Consider the following 21,122-nt stretch of genomic DNA (forward strand, 5'->3'; position numbering starts at 1 on the left):
AACACGTCCAACACGTCCAACACGTCCAACACGTCCAACACATCCAACACGTCCAACCCGTCCAACACGTCCAACACGTCCAACCCATCCAACACATCCAACACGTCCAACACATCCAACACGTCCAACACGTCCAACACATCCAACACGTCCAACCCGTCCAACACGTCCAACACGTCCAACCCATCCAACACATCCAACACGTCCAACACGTCCAACACGTCCAACACGTCCAACACATCCAACACGTCCAACACATCCAACACGTCCAACACGTCCAACACGTCCAACACGTCCAACACATCCAACACATCCAACACATCCAACACGTCCAACACGTCCAACACGTCCAACACATCCAACACATCCAACCCATCCAACACATCCAACAAGTCCAACAAGTCCAACACATCCAACACGTCCAACACGTCCAACACGTCCAACACGTCCAACACATCCAACCCATCCAACACATCCAACACGTCCAACACATCCAACACATCCAACACATCCAACCCATCCAACACATCCAACACATCCAACCCGTCCAACACGTCCAACCCATCCAACACATCCAACCCATCCAACACATCCAACACATCCAACCCATCCAACACGTCCAACACATCCAACACGTCCAACCCATCCAACACATCCAACACATCCAACCCATCCAACACATCCAACACATCCAACCCGTCCAACACGTCCAACCCATCCAACACATCCAACACATCCAACACGTCCAACCCGTCCAACACGTCCAACCCATCCAACACATCCAACACATCCAACACGTCCAACACATCTGCAGTTTCACTAGATACTGTAGGTTCTGCTTTTAGAGGCTGAGGAACATTTAGACCTGATGTTGAAGAACATTCAGAAGAACATTTAGGGGAACATTCACAGGAACATGCAGGGGAACATTTAGAGGAACATTCAGAGGAACATTCAGAGGAACATTTAGGGGAACATTCAGAGGAACATGCAGGGGAACATTCAGAGGAACATTGAGAGGAACATTCAGAGGAACATTTAGGGGAACATTCAGAGGAACATTGAGAGGAACATTGAGAGGAACATTGAGAGGAACATTCAGAGGAACCTCCAGTGATGCTGATGTGTTCTTGTCCCTGCAGCTCCGTACTGTAACAGTCTGGTGAAGAACATGGACTCGAACCCGATGTCCAGGATGATCTGGCAGGCGCTGAAACCGCTGCTGATGGGAAAGATCCTGTACACTCCTCACACCCCCGCTACTCAGAGGGTCATCCACGAGGTACCTGCACCTGTCTTACCTGCACCTGTCTCACCTGTGTCTGTCTCACCTGTACCTGTCTCACCTGCACCTGTCTCACCTGCACCTGTCTCACCTGCACCTGTCTCACCTGCACCTGTCTCACCTGTCTCTGTCTCTGTGGTGCGTTCAGGTGAACCGGACGTTCCAGGAGCTCGGTGTGTTCAGGGACCTGGGAGGAATGTGGGAAGAGATGAGACCCAAAGTGTGGAACTTCATGGAGAACAGTGAGCAGATGGACCTGATCAGGGTAACCTTCCTCCTCCTCCTCCTCCTCCTCCTCCAGTTCAAAGTTGTGATTGAGTCACTGACAGTAGGAATACAGTTCATGATAGAAAGTTTCTGAAGATGAAACATAGGAACAAGTTTAGTGGGATCAGTAATCGGCAGGTTAAAGAGAGATGATGTCATAGAGCAGCTGATCCTGACTCTGCTTCCTGTGTGTCCTGCAGACGCTGCTGAGGAACAACGTCACCGCCAAAGTCTTCCACGCTCAGCTGTCTGAAACCGACTGGACCGTAACCGACGTGTCCATGTTCCTGTCCAAGCAGGCGGAGGACCACCGTCCGCCGGGCAGCGCTCTCACCTGGAGGGACGTGTTCAACGAGACCGACCAGGCCATCATGAGCATCTCCCGCTTCATGGAGGTCAGTGTCACCCAGAGTCTGAACTCACTGTTTGACTCAAGTCTGTCTTTTCAGAAGCAGCTTAAGTTGAAATTTAACCTCGCCAACTTCCTGCAGCCAAACTCTTTATGCTGCAATAACAGCTGAGTCCCTTTACCAGCAGACATTAGAAACACTAACCCACCAACGCCACATAGCATATCATTGATTTAGACCATTTCAAACGTTTTAGTGATGGTTGCCTCGTCTTTAAGGCTCTCACCTCGAGCTGCTGGAATAGTTACTGCAGTAGTTTTTCCCTCTGAGTTAAAGGAGAGAAACAACTATCTAACTTTTAAATCTAAACTCTAAACATGGCTTAATGCAAACCAAACATCATATGAAGTCACCTCCTGATTCCTGGTACTTCTCAAGCTGTTTGACCATGTGATTACTTTTCACTATGTATGAAATCTGCATTTTACTAATTTAATTAATCGTTTAGTTTTTTGGTTAATGGTTGTTGTTGTTGTTGTTGTTGTTGTTGTTGTTGTTGTTGTGTGTAATGTGTAACCACAGCTGGGCCGTATGCATGGACCCAGTCATGTGTTTATTATTATACTATTCCAGGTCGCCTTCTTAACAGCTGGCCAGAGACACACAGCTAACTGACTTATTTACAGCATCTGGTCTGTTGATTAATGAGCATCGTATCTATCAAATAAACAAATAAAATAAAATAGGCCAATGAACTCAAAAAGGATGCAATAAAAACTGTAAATGATCGTCAATCAGCAGCTGATCAGGGTCACATGATCTGTACCAGCTGGGTTTGTTTTTATTTTCATTTTTTATTTTATTAGTTTATTTGTCAGGGACGGTGCTTATTAATAACCAGATCTGTAAATATGCCAGAATGCGGCTGTGAGTTAGCAGCCTAAAATCAAGATCAAGCAACAGATTTAAAAACATTATAAGACAAGTGAGTTACAATAAGTATAAAACACTCAGTGACATAAGCAGCAGAGAGAAAGAGCAAAGCAAACTATGACTGATCAAACAGTTACAGAGCAGTTAGACAGGAGCACACATAAACATAAACATAAACATGAACATGAACATGAACATGAACATGAACATGAACATGAACATGAACATGAACATGAACATGAACATAACACACATGAGCAACAATCAAACAAGAAGCAGGACAACAGCTGCATAAACAGACAGAAGAAAAACATGACAAAATAAAACGGGTCAACAAGGCAACAAGACATTTTAACGGGAGGCTGTGGATCAGCAGGTAGAGCGGGTCGTCCTCCAATTAGAAGATTGGCGGTTCGATTCCCGTCTCCTCCAGTCTACATGTCAATGTGTCCTTGGGCAGACACTTAACCCCAAATTGCTCCCGTTGCTATGCCAACGGTGTATGAATGGTTAGCTTCCTCTGATGAGCAGGTTGGCTCCCTGTGTGGTAGCTCCTGCCATCAGTGTATGAATGTGTGTGAATGAGATGTAGACTAGAAAGGTTCTATATAAGTACAGAACATTTACCATTTAACAGCAAACACAAAGACAGACTAGCAGGAACAAGTAGAAACAGATAAAACATATATGAGCGATAAGGCAGCAGTGTTATCAACAGGTCCGTTTAGTAAGGTGACGGGTTTATACATTAGTTCTGACTTATGAGACTTATGAGCCGTGTAGAGAAAGACGTGTAAGTGTTAATGTCCCTGATGTGGATTCACTGTCACATGACCTGACCCGTCCCTCTCTGTGGCTCAGTGTGTGAACCTGGACAAGCTGGAGCCGGTCTCCACCGAGGAGAAGCTGGTGAACGAGTCCATGCTGCTGCTGGAGGACAGGAGGTTCTGGGCCGGCATCGTGTTCCCCGATGTCGCCGCCAACGCCACCGAGCTGCCGCACAAACTCAACTACAAGATCCGCATGGACATCGACAACGTGGAGCGGACCAATAAGATCAAAGACGCGTAAGGACACACACACACACACACACACACACACACACACACACACACACTGTAGTAGTTATTCAGAGACACTGTGCTTCTATTGAATTGAATTTAAAGCCTTTGTTGTTTATTGTACATTACAGTACAACGAGATTAAGAGTGCTACTCCACTGTGGTACACATACAATAAATAAATTAATACAACAATTTAAAATGCAGAACAGGTGTGAAGGGTTTATTATCTGTGTTTGGAAGGAAGGGAGGAAGGAAGAAAGAAGGAAAGGAAGGAAGGAAGGCTGGAAGGAAGAAGGAAGGAAGGGAGGAAGAAGGAAGGAAGGAAGGGAGGGAAGGAGGGAGGAAGGAAGGAGGGAAGGAAAGACGGAAGGGTGGAAGGAAGGATGGAGGAAAGAAGGAAGGAAGGTATGAGAAAGGAAGGGAGGAGGGAAGGAAATAAAGGAAGGAAGGAGGGAAGGAAAGAAGTAGGGAGGAAGGAAGAAAAGTGAGAAGGAGGGAGGGAGGAAGAACAGACGGAAGGAAGTAAGGGAGGAAAGAAGGAACAGTCGAAACAGACGGGGTCAATTTGACCCGGGAGGACGACACAAAGGTTAATGAGGTTGTGGATAGAAACTGTTTATGAATCTGCTGGTTCTGGTTCTGGTTCTGGTTCTGTCAGACTAACAGGACTATACTTGTCCTTCTTCAGGTACTGGGACCCAGGTCCTCGTGCTGACCCGTTTGAGGACATGCGGTACATCTGGGGCGGGTTCTCCTACCTGCAGGACGTTATCGAGCAAGGCATCATCAGGGCGATGACGGGCACCAAGGAGAAGACAGGCGTCTACATCCAGCAGATGCCGTACCCGTGTTACGTAGATGACATGTAAGGAAGCTCAGAGTCTGCTGGTGTTTAACCAGGATAATGTGTTTAACCAGGATAATGTGTTTAACCAGGATAATGATGTTTAACCAGGATAATGTGTTTAACCAGGATAATGATGTTTAACCAGGATAATGTTGTTTAACCAGGATAATGGTGTTTAACCAGGATAATGTGTTTAACCAGGATAATGTGTTTAACCAGGACAATGATGTTTAACCAGGATAATGATGTTTAACCAGGATAATGATGTTTAACCAGGATAATGGTGTTTAACCAGGATAATGATGTTTAACCAGGATAATGGTGTTTAACCAGGATAATGATGTTTAACCAGGATAATGTGTTTAACCAGGATAATGATGTTTAACCAGGATAATGATGTTTAACCAGGATAATGGTGTTTAACCAGGATAATGATGTTTAACCAGGATAATGATGTTTAACCAGGATAATGTGTTTAACCAGGATAATGGTGTTTAACCAGGATAATGGTGTTTAACCAGGATAATGGTGTTTAACCAGGATAATGATGTTTAACCAGGATAATGATGTTTAACCAGGATAATGTGTTTAACCAGGATAATGATGTTTAACCAGGATAATGATGTTTAACCAGGATAATGTGTTTAACCAGGATAATGGTGTTTAACCAGGATAATGTTGTTTAACCAGGATAATGATGTTTAACCAGGATAATGTGTTTAACCAGGATAATGTTGTTTAACCAGGATAATGATGTTTAACCAGGATAATGTGTTTAACCAGGATAATGTGTTTAACCAGGATAATGATGTTTAACCAGGATAATGTGTTTAACCAGGATAATGTTGTTTAACCAGGATAATGTGTTTAACCAGGATAATGATGTTTAACCAGGATAATGGTGTTTAACCAGGATAATGATGTTTAACCAGGATAATGTGTTTAACCAGGATAATGATGTTTAACCAGGATAATGATGTTTAACCAGGATAATGGTGTTTAACCAGGATAATGATGTTTAACCAGGATAATGATGTTTAACCAGGATAATGTGTTTAACCAGGATAATGGTGTTTAACCAGGATAATGGTGTTTAACCAGGATAATGGTGTTTAACCAGGATAATGATGTTTAACCAGGATAATGATGTTTAACCAGGATAATGTGTTTAACCAGGATAATGATGTTTAACCAGGATAATGATGTTTAACCAGGATAATGTGTTTAACCAGGATAATGGTGTTTAACCAGGATAATGTTGTTTAACCAGGATAATGATGTTTAACCAGGATAATGTGTTTAACCAGGATAATGTTGTTTAACCAGGATAATGATGTTTAACCAGGATAATGTGTTTAACCAGGATAATGTGTTTAACCAGGATAATGATGTTTAACCAGGATAATGTGTTTAACCAGGATAATGTTGTTTAACCAGGATAATGTGTTTAACCAGGATAATGGTGTTTAACCAGGATAATGGTGTTTAACCAGGATAATGGTGTTTAACCAGGATAATGATGTTTAACCAGGATAATGATGTTTAACCAGGATAATGTTGTTTAACCAGGATAATGTGTTTAACCAGGATAATGGTGTTTAACCAGGATAATGTGTTTAACCAGGATAATGATGTTTAACCAGGATAATGATGTTTAACCAGGATAATGTGTTTAACCAGGATAATGTGTTTAACCAGGATAATGATGTTTAACCAGGATAATGTTGTTTAACCAGGATAATGTGTTTAACCAGGATAATGGTGTTTAACCAGGATAATGATGTTTAACCAGGATAATGTGTTTAACCAGGATAATGTGTTTAACCAGGATAATGTGTTTAACCAGGATAATGTGTTTAACCAGGATAATGTTGTTTAACCAGGATAATGTGTTTAACCAGGATAATGGTGTTTAACCAGGATAATGGTGTTTAACCAGGATAATGGTGTTTAACCAGGATAATGATGTTTAACCAGGATAATGATGTTTAACCAGGATAATGTTGTTTAACCAGGATAATGTGTTTAACCAGGATAATGGTGTTTAACCAGGATAATGGTGTTTAACCAGGATAATAATGTTTAACCAGGATAATGTTGTTTAACCAGGATAATGTGTTTAACCAGGATAATGTGTTTAACCAGGATAATGATGTTTAACCAGGATAATGTGTTTAACCAGGATAATGTGTTTAACCAGGATAATGATGTTTAACCAGGATAATGGTGTTTAACCAGGATAATGATGTTTAACCAGAATAATGTGTTTAACCAGGATAATGATGTTTAACCAGGATAATGTGTTTAACCAGGATAATGTGTTTAACCAGGATAATGTGTTTAACCAGGATAATGATGTTTAACCAGGATAATGATGTTTAACCAGGATAATGTGTTTAACCAGGATAATGTGTTTAACCAGGATAATGTGTTTAACCAGGATAATGATGTTTAACCTGAACTTTATTAGGTCAGGTGTTTTTAATATCCTTATTTATTTATAGACATTACATCTGGTTTATCTTGGTGATGGTTTAATTTACTCTGACACCTCTTTTTATGGTCTGCTGTTTGTTGCTTTATTACTTTTATGTTTACTTTGAGCTGCTGGAATCCATTCACCTATCTATCCACCTATCCACCTATCCACCTATCTACCTATCTATCCACCTATCCACCTATCTACCCATCTATCCATCTATCTTATCTAATCTACCTACCTGTCCATGTGTGTCAGCTTCCTGCGGGTGATGAGCCGCTCCATGCCTCTCTTCATGACTCTGGCCTGGATGTACTCGGTGGCGATCATCCTGAAGAGCGTGGTGTACGAGAAGGAGGCTCGACTGAAGGAGACGATGAGGATCATGGGTTTGGATAACGGCATCCTGTGGTTCAGCTGGTTCATCAGCAGCCTGATTCCTCTGCTGATCAGCGCCGGGCTGCTGGTGCTGCTGCTCAAGGTGAGCACATATCAGAGGCTGGCAGATCTGTAATGAATTAATAGTGATAGAATAAAAGTCTGGTTGTCTTCAGTTAATCATTCATCTGGATTTATTTTCTTTTCTAACGACTGATCTGAACTTGTTGTGCCTCCTTCAGAAAGGGAACCTGCTTCCATACAGCGACCCCGGTGTGGTCTTCCTCTTCCTGGGATCCTTCGCCGTGGTAACCATCATGCAGTGTTTCCTGCTCAGCACAGCGTTTGCGCGTGCTAACCTGGCGGCCGCCTGCGGAGGAATCATCTACTTCACGCTCTACCTGCCCTACGTGCTCTGCGTGGCCTGGCAGGACTACATTGGCTACGGAGCCAAAGTCTTCGCTGTAAGTCGTCGTTTCATACGCTGTGATGCTGTGCTCTTATTGGACAGAGTGAGTCACGTTTCCCCTTCCTCCCGCAGAGCCTCCTGTCTCCCGTGGCGTTCGGGTTCGGCTGCGAGTACTTCGCTCTGTTCGAGGAGCAAGGAGTCGGGATCCAGTGGAAGAACCTGGTGTCGAGTCCGCTGGAGGAGGACGACTTCAGCCTCCGCTCCGCCATCGTCATGATGTACATCGACTCCTTCCTGTACGGCGTTCTCACCTGGTACATCGAGGCCGTGTTCCCAGGTCAGCACAGACGCCGTCTTTAAGATATCACTCAGCTGTTCTGAGTTTAATGTGTTGACACATTTAAAGGATTGTTTTAATTAATGCTGATCAGCTGATTTATTATCTTAACTCTTAAATGTTGAATTTGTTATCAGCTGTATTTTTACTATTTCGAGCTGATTTCAGAGGCTTTAAAGTCTTTTCTTAAACAAATATTTTCTGATTTGGCCTCTTGTGTGAATATTTTCTGCTTTTCTATGACAGTGAATAAAATGTATTTTTGGACTGTTGGTGGGATGAAATAAGACTTTTGAATGTCTTTGTCTTATTTCCCACAGAAGTCATCTTTTACTCTTCTAGTTATTTAGAAGTGACTGAATGTTTAACTCTTATAAATGTTAATAAATGTGTGCTGTGTGTCTCAGGGCAGTACGGGATTCCTCGGCCGTGGTATTTCCCCTTCAGCAAGTCCTACTGGCTCGGTCAGAAACACGCAACGTCCACCAAAGTCCCTCTGAAGCGGAAAGGAAACCATGGAGGTGAGTGCCGTTACACAGAGTGACCACCGGGGGGCGCTACAGAAACGAAGTCTGTAACATAAAGATCAGAGTGAAAGTAAGTCCAGCTGATTAGTTTCATATGTGCACTGTTTGCAGCTGTGTGTATAGAGGAGGAACCGGCTCACCTGGAGCCCGGCGTTTACATCGAGAACCTGGTGAAGGTGTACCGCCACGGGAAGAAGCTGGCGGTGGACGGACTGACGCTCGGCTTCTACGAGGGACAGATCACCTCCTTCCTGGGACACAACGGAGCCGGGAAGACCACGACCATGTGAGTGAAGAACCCGGTTTGTGGAGAAACACTGCTCCACATGTTTCACTATTTCTGACAACGACTAATCAATTAATGTAGAAAATAATAACAGATTAATTGATAATGAAAGTAAAGGTACAGAGACCGGTAGAACTGTCCAATCCAAGTAACCTTAAAGAGATCCTGATACCAGCTGAGTACTTCATTAGATTCCCATTAACACATTTAGTGTTCTTGCTGTTATCCGGTGTGTAGTGTAGACTCACTTTACAGCGTTTAGGTGGCATCTTGGCTGCTGAACTGCTAAGCGTGTTAACTCAGATTCACCACGACTTCACCACCACCAGACGGGTTGTAGCTGCTGTGGCAGTGGACCAATCACATGATGCATTAAATCCAACAACACTTGCATTGATTGGCTGTGAGCAAGTCCATATAAATATCATATTTTCAGCTCTGGGTGCAAAAAGGATCGATTGCAGGTATCGATTGATGGGAGACGGGTTTCCATACTACTTGGTATCGATTTATTTTGGTTGATACTTTAAAGTAATCGAGTACTGATACTCGCTACCAGAGAGTGATTCATGCACACGTACAGAGACAAGAACAGATAGACGAACACAAGTAGGGGTACAGGTACAGGGTCAGGGTTAGGTACAGGTACAGTCTTAAACATAGATTGATTGATTGATTGATTGATTCCCTGCAGGTCCATCCTGACCGGCCTGTTCCCGCCCACTTCGGGCACCGCCTACATCCTGGGCAGAGACATCCGGACGGAGCTGAGCGCCATCCGCCAGAGTCTGGGAGTCTGTCCTCAGCACAACGTCCTCTTCAGCATGTGAGTCTGCTGGACCTCGTCAGTCCATGTTAATCCTTTTTAAGAGTCTTCCTTCAGCTCACAGTGTGACCCTGTTGCTGTGTTGTGGCACCCCCTGCAGGCTGACAGTGGAGGAGCACATCTGGTTCTACGCCCGGCTCAAAGGTCTGTCGGAGGAGCAGGTGAAAGGTGAGATCGAGCAGATCCTGAAGGACACCGGCCTGCCGCACAAACGCAACGCCAGGACCAGCACGCTATCCGGCGGCATGCAGAGGAAGCTGTCTGTGGCGCTGGCCTTCGTCGGAGGGTCAAAGGTCGTGATCCTGGACGAGCCCACGGCCGGAGTCGACCCGTACGCTCGCAGAGGAATCTGGGATCTGCTGCTGAACTACAGACAGGGTAGGTGTCTCTGTTGGTCCTTTTCATCAGTCCCATTGGCCGCTGCGTACTGGTGTTTAACGTCCCGCCGCTCCTCAGATCGGACCATCATCCTGTCCACGCACCACATGGACGAAGCCGACATCCTCGGCGACCGCATCGCCATCATCTCCCACGGGAAGCTGTGCTGCGTGGGCTCGTCTCTGTACCTGAAGAACCAGCTGGGGACCGGCTACTACCTGACGCTGGTGAAGAAGGAGCCGGAGCCGTCGCTCAGCTCCCGCAGGAACTCCTCCAGCACCGTTTCCTTCACCAAGAAGGTACCGCCGCCGCTGACATCACTGACACATTACATCACTGTGCATGTAGTATGATAGGGTCGGCAAGATGAGGAAAAAAAGGGGGAATATAGGAACAGTAAAGAAGTTCCCCTGTAAAGCTACATTTATATTTGACTCTGATTTACAGTCTGAGCTTCACTGCTGAATCCTGCAGCTGTTTGACTTCATGTTAGTGAAACACTTAAAGGAAAAGTTCACAGTTCTTCTAATCTGTGTTAAAACCAGCAGTCAGGTGTTTATATGAACTGTGAATGCATCTTTTAATAGTCAGTATGAACAGGAGGAAGTTTAAACATTACTCTGTCCTGTGTTGGTGTCTCAGGAGGAGGAATCCGCTTCGGTCAGCAGCAGCGACGCCGGACTCGGCAGCGAACATGAAAGTGAGGCTGCCACCATCGGTGAGCTCTCTGTTTCTGCACAGCCTTCCGTTGCTTCTGCTTCAGGTGAATCTAACTCTCTGCTTCTCGTGTCTCTGTCCTCAGAGAACGGCCCCGCTGCGTCTATCTGTGACGTCCCCTTCGTCCCGGCGGACGTGTCTCTGGTCTCCGGTCTGATCCTGCGTCACGTCCCCGCCGCCCGTCTGGTGGAGGATCAGGGACACGAGTTCACCTACGTCCTGCCGTACAGCGCCGCCAAGGACGGAGCCTTCGTCAAGCTCTTCAAAGACCTGGACAGCAAGCTGGCCGACCTCGGCATCTCCAGCTACGGAGTGTCAGACACCACACTGGAGGAGGTGAGGAGGAGGAGGAGGAGGAGGAGGAGGAGGAGGAGGAGGAGGAGGAGGAGGAGGAGGAGGAGGAGGAGGAGGAGGAGGAGGAGGAGGAGGAGGAGGAGGAGGAGGAGGAGGAGGAGGAGGAGGATCAGGAGGAGGAGGATCAAAGTCTTTCACAGAGCAAACAGGAAGTAAAGAAGTAAAGAAGAGACGACATGAATCAAACCTGATCATGTGTCTTGTTTTTCTAGATTTTCCTGAAAGTGGCCGAAGATAACGGAGTGGACACTGAAGTGCCTTCAGGTGAGCAGTGACCTTTGACCTCTGACTATTCATCCACAGACAGTAATGATAGATGCATAATTATTAGAGTATTTATGTTGTACATGCCGAACATACAACACATGAAGACTAACAGACTGTTAGTACTTTAGCACAAAGATACAACATGTTAATAATGACATAAAATAAAGTCTTTGGTTATTAAGACAAAATCAATTAATAGAAGCAGATGAAAATATCCAGCTGTATATTGATTGTGTGTGTGTGTGTATAGACGGTACACTTCCTGTCCGGCGGCGGAGGAGAACTCACGCCTTCGGAGGAGGAGACCATCAGAGCTGCCTGAAACCTTTAACTGAGGACGACAACAACGACTGCAACGAATCAGAAGGAGACCCAGGTACACACACACACACACACACATACACACACACACACACACACTGAGTTACAGTACCAGCAGGTAATCACCTTCTCCGTGTGTCATGTGACAGAGTGCAGAGAGACGGACTGGCTCACCTGCTCTGATGGGAAAGGATCTTACCAGATGAGCGGCTGGAGCCTGAAGAAGCAGCAGTTCATCGCTCTCATGTGGAAACGTTTCCTGTTCGCTCGGCGCTCCAGGAAGGGCTTCTTCGCTCAGGTACGCTGCGCTCTGATTGGCTGCAGCAGCAACATCTCAAATGATTCCCGTCGACTCGTCTTTTCATTTAATTTTAAAATGTGCTGTTTGGCTCTCAGATCGTTCTTCCTGCCGTGTTCGTCTGCATCGCTCTCGTCTTCAGTCTCATCGTCCCTCCGTTTGGAAAGTACCCAAGTCTGGAGCTGCAGCCCTGGATGTACGAGGACCAGGTCACCTTCATCAGGTACCGGCTGCCTCTAACTACTGAATATAACCATAGACTGTATATAAAATGGACGTAACATCCATGACGTCACCCATTGGTTTGTGGACTGCTGCTCGGAGGCCAATAGTATCGGATCTGAGCAGCGGCATCTTGAACATTTCAGGTGCATGCTGGGAAAAATAAAAACAGGGATTCTACTTATATGGGCATCAGGAGGAGCATGAGGCGCCCTCCTGAACCTGTGAACCAATCAACCTGTCAATCACCACGTAGCCACGCCCTAATGCATACCCTGCTTTATCGTCACATATAAAATCAGGGAGGCCAAAATGTCCCAAATGAACATCATACTGCATTGAAGAAGGCTTTAAACTAGCGATTGAGACCATAAACACATTTTGAAAACGTTTACTGAGGTTAGAAATCAAGTGAGAAGTTGGTGAATTCTCCATTGACTTGTATAGAGACGGAAGTCCTTTTGACACCAAAACGGTCGCCCCCTGGTGGCCTTTTGATAGAATGCAGTTTTAAGTTACTTCCTCGTTGGCATCATTTCAGAGGACCAGAACTCCCCGCCTGGTTATAACATATATAACTTAAATGATGTGATGAACCAAGTGTCTTTATTATATGAATTAACTGTGTGTGTGTGTATCAGTGACGACGCTCCCGGAGACGCCAACATGCAGAAGTTACTGAACGCTCTGCAGGACGCTCCGGGCTTCGGGACTCGCTGCATGGACGGATATTCAATACCGTAAGAACATCTTCACCAACACAGCAGCTCACTGTGTTAATGGCTGAAGTCACTCTGCACTATTTTAGACTTTAAAGAAGCGCTCAGTGATCTCGTCAGTTGATCATTTTGTCTCATGTCTTCCTCCCTTCAGAGAGGCTCCGTGTACGATGGGCGACGAGGACTGGCTCACTCCGGAGGTCCCAGAGAGCGTCCAGCAGCTCTTCAGCTCCGGGAACTGGACCATGGAGGATCCGTCTCCTGCCTGCTCCTGCACCTGCGACGGGAAGAAGAGGATGCTGCCGGAGTGTCCTCCAGGAGCCGGAGGACTGCCGCCGCTCGAGGTGAGACACACACCATCACTCCTATCTGATGTCCTGTTATCATCTGATTTCATGTTTCAGTTGAATTTAGTTAAATTAGTTTTTATCATATTTGGATCCACACACTGATAAACAGGCACATGTGGATTTTACTTTGCATCCGTTAAACTCACGAACCAGACTTCAACATGTCTGTGCAGTTTGGACGTTAAATATTAAATATAATAAATATTTTGTTGTTCAGATGAAGCTGAGCGCCACCGACTCGCTGCAGAACCTGACAGGAAGAAACATCTCCGACTACCTGGTGAAGACCTACGCTCAGATCATCGGCAAGAGGTGAGACACACCTGAGAGACAGAACAGCAGAGAGACAGAACAGCTGAGAGACAGAACAGCTGAGAGACAGAACAGCAGAGAGACAGAACACCTGAGAGACAGAACAGCAGAGAGTCAGAACAGCAGAGAGACAGAACAGCAGAGAGACAGAACAGCAGAGAGACAGAACAGCAGAAAGACAGAACACCTGAGAGACAGAACAGCAGAGAGACAGAACACCTGAGAGACAGAACAGCAGAGAGACAGAACAGCAGAGAGACAGAACAGCAGAGAGACAGAACAGCTGAGAGACAGAACAGCAGAGAGACAGAACAGCAGAGAGACAGAACAGCTGAGAGACAGAACAGCTGAGAGACAGAACAGCTGAGAGACAGAACAGCTGAGAGACAGAACAGCTGAGAGACAGAACAGCTGAGAGACAGAATAAAGATGTTTGTCACTCACTAAACTTTCTAAATGTTTGTTTCCACAGTTTGAAGAACAAAGTTTGGGTGAATGAGTTCAGGTACGTCTCTTTTCTTTCATCTTCACTCATTAATGAAACTGTGTGTCTGGAGTGTTTCTAATGGACTTGTTCTGTCTGCAGGTACGGAGGCTTCTCATTGGGCGCCAGGAGCACTCAGGTCCTCCCACCGGCCAATGAGATCGATGACGCCATCAGACGAGTCCGAAAGATCTTTGAACTAAAGAAGGTGAGTTTCTGCTCCGGTTCCTTTATTTTCACAACTGACATGTTTTCATTATTTGCTGTTGATCAGAAATGTTATTGTTGAATCAAATGATTAATTAAGTCATCGATAATAAAGATGTTTCTTTGCAGGCCTACAAATGTTAAATGTGAGTGTTGTGTTTGTTGCAGGGAGCCGCTGCAGATCGATTCCTCGACAGTCTGTCAGGTTTCATCAACGGTTTGGACACAAAGAACAACGTGAAGGTGAGAAAACTGCTGCAGACGCACTTTAAACGTTCCTTTATTATGAAGAACATGAGATTTAAAAGCACTTTAATAAATATCACCTGAAGTGTAATTAAAGAAAAATGTATAGATGCAACAATTAGTTGAGTTACTGACAATTATTTGCCAACTATTTAAATGATCAATTAATATCAGTTAAGTCTTCTATGACAGTAACCTGAGTGGTAAACAGTTAGTTACATACCTGAGACTTACCTGAGTTTTGAGGACAGCTTTGGGAAACAGTGACCAACATTTTTCACATTTTATAGACTGATCAATTCATCCAGAAAACAATGAACAGATTAATCAATAATGGAAATAATGGTTCAGTGAGCAGAAAGACTCTGACGTCCTTTAAGTCTTTGCAGAGTTTTGATTCCTGGTGAATAAATGATGATTAAACGATGATGTGATGTGTTCAGATCTGGTTCAACAACAAAGGCTGGCACAGCATCGGCTCCTTCATCAACGTGATGAATAACGGCATCCTGAGAGCAAACCTGCCCGAAGGAGAAGATCCCAGCAAGTACGGCATCAGTGCCTTCAACCACCCGCTGAACCTCACCAAGGAGCAGCTGTCCCAGGTTGCACTGTAAGTCCACACACCTGAGATACACCTGAGATACACCTGAGATACACCTGAGACACCTGAGATACACCTGAGATACACCTGAGACACCTGAGATAGACCTGAGATAGACCTGAGACACCTGAGATACACCTGAGATACACCTGAGATACACCTGAGATACACCTGAGATGGACCTGAGATAGACCTGAGATACACCTGAGACACCTGAGATAGACCTGAGATAGACCTGAGATACACCTGAGACACCTGAGATACACCTGAGATACACCTGAGATACACCTGAGATACACCTGAGACACCTGAGATACACCTGAGATACACCTGAGATACACCTGAGATACACCTGAGATGGACCTGAGATAGACCTGAGATACACCTGAGGCACTACTGTCAGTACTGTGGTGCTAGTTTGGATGAAATGTGATAAAAGAAAGTCCGTAACGAGTGTCATGTTAAACGTTGCCTCCCTCTTTACTCGTTTCCAGGGTAACGACCTCTGTGGACGTGCTGGTGTCCATCTGCGTCATCTTCGCCATGTCCTTCGTCCCGGCCAGCTTCGTGGTCTTCCTCATCCAGGAGCGCGTCAACAAAGCCAAACACATGCAGTTCATCAGCGGAGTGCAGCCGCTGCTCTACTGGGTGGCCAACTTCATCTGGGACATGGTGAGACGCGAAACAAGCGCACCCTCCCAACACTGTGTGTGTGTGTGTGTGTGTGTGTGTGTGTGTGTGTCAGAGTGTTGCTAAGCTGTGTTTCTGTCTCTCTGCAGTGTAACTACATCGTCCCGGCAACGCTGGTCGTCATCATCTTCATCTGTTTTCAACAAAAAGCCTACGTCTCCTCCACCAACCTGCCGGTGCTCGCCCTGCTGCTGCTGCTCTACGGGTACGAACTACACCCAACTACCCCAGACTACACCTAAATACCCCAAACTACACCACACTACACCAAACTACACCTAAATACCCCAAACTACACCCAACTACCCCAAACTACACCCATATACCCCAAACTACACCTAAATACCCCCAACTACATAACTCAACACCAGACTATAACCAACTACACCCAACTACTAGTTACTGTCAGTGCTGATCAGTAGAATAGTTCACTGTGACTTGTTGACATCATGTTTTCTGCAGCAGCTCTGAAACAATCAGACTTTATTTAACAGTAATAATGATAATAAACTATTATTTTCTGTTTCTCATGACCGATCCTGAGCTCTGATGTGTTTCTTCTCTCCTCGTGTTCCCAGATGGTCCATCACGCCGCTCATGTACCCGGCCTCCTTCTTCTTCACGATCCCCAGCACGGCCTACGTCGTCCTCACCAGCGTCAACATCCTCATCGGCATCAACGGCAGCATCTCCACCTTCGTCATGGAGCTGTTCGGAAACAACGTGAGTCACTTTCACTCTTCATGTTGAAAGGGAGTTTTTCCTAGCTACTGTCCAAGTGCCACCAATCTGAACGACTTTAACGCCTTTGCTGAAGTATATGAGTATTAAGAGTGTGTGTGTGTGTGTGTGTGTGTGTGTGTGTGTGTGTGTCTGTGTGTGTGTGTGTGTGTGTGTGTGTGTGTGTGTGTGTGTGTGTGTTTGCAGGAGATCGGAGGAATCAATGACATCCTGAAGAACGTCCTCCTCATCTTCCCTCACTTTTGTCTCGGTCGAGGTCTCATCGACATGGTGAAGAACCAGGCGATGGCCGACGCCCTCGAGAGATTCGGTAAAAACACACACACACACACACACACACACACACACACACACACTGCAGTGATGTAGCTTGTTAATATTCATTCAGTGTTTGTTGTTCTGACTTCATTGCTATTTCATAAATTTGCAAAAAGTCTAAAACTCACAGATTCAGGTTCAGTTTATGAACTCTCGCTCTTATTGTTAAAGAGCAAATATTCACTTTGAAGAAGCAGTTTAACTTCAGAGATTAAACAAGTGTTGATGCAGACGTCTGTTTGACATGAAAATTATCAAATTGAATATTTTAGACTTGAAAAACAGGCTAAAAACCATTCAAACTAAATGTACCTCAGAGGCTGTTTGAGTTCAACCAAACACTGAAAACTGAAATAACGAATGATATGTCTTCACTTTGTGGATCTGGGGTTACATCATGGTTACATTATGTTATCAATGTTGTCTCCATGGTAGCAACTTGTCAATCACAAAGTAGTGACGTGCTGAAGCATACGCCGATTTATCGTTTATTTGACTCTAAATGGAACCATGGTTTACTAAATGAAGAGTTGATACTAGTGATTAAGACAATAAACTCATTAAGAAACTGTTTACTGAGGTAATAAACAGAGAAGTAGACTCATTTCCTCACAGACTTCTATACAATCTGACTTCTTCCTTGAGCCAGTGGAGTCGCCCCCTGCTGGCCGTTACACAGAATGCAGGCTTCTTCAGACCAGGAGCTTCCTGTGTGTGGTCCTGGCAGCTGATTGGTCAGGTGTTGCTTCCAGGTGTGTGACTGTGTTGTTGTGTTGCAGGTGAGAACCGGTTCCGCTCTCCTCTGGAGTGGGACATGGTGGGAAAGAACCTGTTCGCCATGGCTGTGGAGGGAGCGGTGTTCTTCATCATCACCATCCTCATCCAGTACAGATTCTGCATTAAACCCAGGTATTACACACACACATAAATACACACGCACACACACACACACACACACACACACACACACACACACACACACACACACACATTTATACACACACACACACACACACACACACACATAAATACACACACACACACACACACACACACACACACACACACACACACATTTATACACACACACACACACACACACACACACATAAATACACACACACACACACACACATATAAATACACGCACACACACACATAAATACACACACACATATATAAATACACACACACATTTATATACATACACACACACACATATTTGTACACACACATTAATACATGCGCACACAAATAGACATTTGTGTTTATCTGCTTATTTAAAGCTGCAGTACATGTTTTTGTCCACTTGGTGGCAGCAGATCACCATGTTTTCTGTCTGTGTAAAAACCTTCAGACTGAAGCTTATAGATGAGATGAGGAGGTTTAATAGATGAGATGAGGAGGTTTAATAGATGAGAAGGTTTATAGATGAGATGAGGAGGTTTAATAGATGAGATGAGGAGGTTTAATAGATGAGATGAGGAGGTTTATAGATGAGATGAGGAGGTTTATAGATGAGATGAGGAGGTTTAATAGATGAGATGAGGAGGTTTATAGATGAGATGAGGAGGTTTAATAGATGAGATGAGGAGGTTTAATAGATGAGATGAGGAGGTTTATAGATGAGATGAGGAGGTTTAATAGATGAGATGAGGAGGTTTAATAGATGAGATGAGGAGGTTTAATAGATGAGATGAGGAGGTTTAATAGATGAGATGAGGAGGTTAATAGATGAGATGAGGAGGTTTATAGATGAGATGAGGAGGTTTAATAGATGAGATGAGGAGGTTTAATAGATGAGATGAGGAGGTTTAATAGATGAGATGAGGAGGTTTATAGATGAGGAGGTTTATAGATGAGATGAGGAGGTTTAATAGATGAGATGAGGAGGTTTATAGATGAGATGAGGAGGTTTATAGATGAGATGAGGAGGTTTATAGATGAGATGAGTCACAGTGTGTGTGTCTGCAGGCCCGTCAGCACACTCACCAAACTGGGTCCTCTTGGCGAGGAGGACGAGGACGTTGCCCGAGAGAGACAGAGGATCGTCCACGGCCTCGGACACGGAGACATCCTGGAGCTCCGCCAGCTCACCAAGGTGTGTTTTACCTGCCTCACTGCTTCCATGTGATCATTACCTGGCTGCTTCCATGTGATCATTACCTGGCTGCTTCCATGTGATCATTACCTGGCTGCTTCCATGTGTTCATCACCTGGCTGCTTCCATGTGTTCATCACCTGGCTGCTTCCATGTGTTCATCACCTGGCTGCTTCCATGTGATCATCACCTGGCTGCTTCCATGTGATCATTACCTGGCTGCTTCCATGTGTTCATCACCTGGCTGCTTCCATGTGTTCATCACCTGGCTGCTTCCATGTGTTCATCACCTGGCTGCTTCCATGTGTTCATCACCTGGCTGCTTCCATGTGTTCATCACCTGGCTGCTTCCATGTGTTCATCACCTGGCTGCTTCCATGTGTTCATCACCTGGCTGCTTCCATGTGTTCATCACCTGGCTGCTTCCATGTGATCATTACCTGGCTGCTTCCATGTGATCATCACCTGGCTGCTTCCATGTGTTCATTACCTGGCTGCTTCCATGTGTTCATCACCTGGCTGCTTCCATGTGATCATTACCTGGCTGCTTCCATGTGATCATTACCTGGCTGCTTCCATGTGTTCATCACCTGGCTGCTTCCATGTGATCATTACCTGGCTGCTTCCATGTGATCATTACCTGGCTGCTTCCATGTGTTCATCACCTGGCTGCTTCCATGTGATCATTACCTGGCTGCTTCCATGTGATCATTACCTGGCTGCTTCCATGTGATCATTACCTGGCTGCTTCCATGTGATCATTACCTGGCTGCTTCCATGTGATCATCACCTGGCTGCTTCCATGTGTTCATCACCTGGCTGCTTCCATGTGATCATCACCTGGCTGCTTCCATGTGATCATCACCTGGCTGCTTCCATGTGTTCATTACCTGGCTGCTTCCATGTGTTCATTACCCGGCTGCTTCCATGTGTTCATTACCTGGCTGCTTCCATGTGTTCATTACCCGGCTGCTTCCATGTGTTCATCACCCGGCTGCTTCCATGTGTTCATTACCCGGCTGCTTCCATGTGTTCATCACCTGGCTGCTTCCATGTGTTCATTACCTGGCTGCTTCCATGTGTTCATTACCCGGCTGCTTCCATGTGTTCATTACCTGGCTGCTTCCATGTGATCATCACCTGGCTGCTTCCATGTGATCATCACCTGGCTGCTTCCATGTGTTCATTACCTGGCTGCTTCCATGTGATCATCACCTGGCTGCTTCCATGTGTTCATTACCTGGCTGCTTCCATGTGTTCATTACCTGGCTGCTTCCATGTGTTCATCACCTGGCTGCTTCCATGTGTTCATTACCTGGCTGCTTCCATGTGTTCATTACCTGGCTGCTTCCATGTGTTCATTACCTGGCTGCTTCCATGTGTTCATTACCTGGCTGCTTCCATGTGTTCATTACCTGGCTGCTTCCATGTGTTCATTACCCGGCTGCTTCCATGTGTTCATCACCCGGCTGCTTCCATGTGTTCATTACCCGGCTGCTTCCATGTGTTCATCACCCGGCTGCTTCCATGTGTTCATTACCTGGCTGCTTCCATGTGTTCATTACCTGGCTGCTTCCATGTGTTCATTACCTGGCTGCTTCCATGTGTTCATCACCTGACTGCTTCCATGTGTTCATTACCTGACTGCTTCCATGTGATCATTACCTGGCTGCTTCCATGTGTTCATTACCTGGCTGCTTCCATGTGATCATTACCTGGCTGCTTCCATGTGTTCATCACCTGGCTGCTTCCATGTGTTCATCACCTGGCTGCTTCCATGTGATCATTACCTGGCTGCTTCCATG

At 45.4% G+C, this 21,122-nt stretch overlaps 1 protein-coding gene across 1 annotated transcript in view; it reads left to right on the forward strand.

The window, feature by feature from the left end:
- abca1b (ATP-binding cassette, sub-family A (ABC1), member 1B) overlaps nucleotides 1–21,122 on the forward strand; it is a 58,405-nt gene that overhangs the window by 31,677 nt on the left and 5,606 nt on the right. The window contains 32 exon segments of the mRNA XM_062425850.1: nucleotides 1,143–1,282; nucleotides 1,434–1,550; nucleotides 1,753–1,947; nucleotides 3,697–3,902; nucleotides 4,588–4,764; nucleotides 7,484–7,706; nucleotides 7,846–8,067; nucleotides 8,145–8,349; nucleotides 8,757–8,870; nucleotides 8,988–9,162; nucleotides 9,857–9,988; nucleotides 10,089–10,366; nucleotides 10,445–10,665; nucleotides 11,012–11,084; nucleotides 11,211–11,419; nucleotides 11,650–11,701; nucleotides 11,955–12,080; nucleotides 12,175–12,323; nucleotides 12,422–12,546; nucleotides 13,187–13,285; nucleotides 13,419–13,608; nucleotides 13,832–13,926; nucleotides 14,399–14,431; nucleotides 14,513–14,628; nucleotides 14,790–14,860; nucleotides 15,307–15,476; nucleotides 15,962–16,139; nucleotides 16,247–16,362; nucleotides 16,736–16,880; nucleotides 17,085–17,208; nucleotides 17,996–18,125; nucleotides 19,200–19,317. Coding sequence (XP_062281834.1) covers nucleotides 1,143–1,282; nucleotides 1,434–1,550; nucleotides 1,753–1,947; nucleotides 3,697–3,902; nucleotides 4,588–4,764; nucleotides 7,484–7,706; nucleotides 7,846–8,067; nucleotides 8,145–8,349; nucleotides 8,757–8,870; nucleotides 8,988–9,162; nucleotides 9,857–9,988; nucleotides 10,089–10,366; nucleotides 10,445–10,665; nucleotides 11,012–11,084; nucleotides 11,211–11,419; nucleotides 11,650–11,701; nucleotides 11,955–12,080; nucleotides 12,175–12,323; nucleotides 12,422–12,546; nucleotides 13,187–13,285; nucleotides 13,419–13,608; nucleotides 13,832–13,926; nucleotides 14,399–14,431; nucleotides 14,513–14,628; nucleotides 14,790–14,860; nucleotides 15,307–15,476; nucleotides 15,962–16,139; nucleotides 16,247–16,362; nucleotides 16,736–16,880; nucleotides 17,085–17,208; nucleotides 17,996–18,125; nucleotides 19,200–19,317 — 4,724 coding nt within the window.

This window comes from Scomber scombrus, chromosome 9, assembly GCF_963691925.1.
Source record: "Scomber scombrus chromosome 9, fScoSco1.1, whole genome shotgun sequence".
Taxonomy (NCBI): domain Eukaryota; kingdom Metazoa; phylum Chordata; class Actinopteri; order Scombriformes; family Scombridae; genus Scomber; species Scomber scombrus.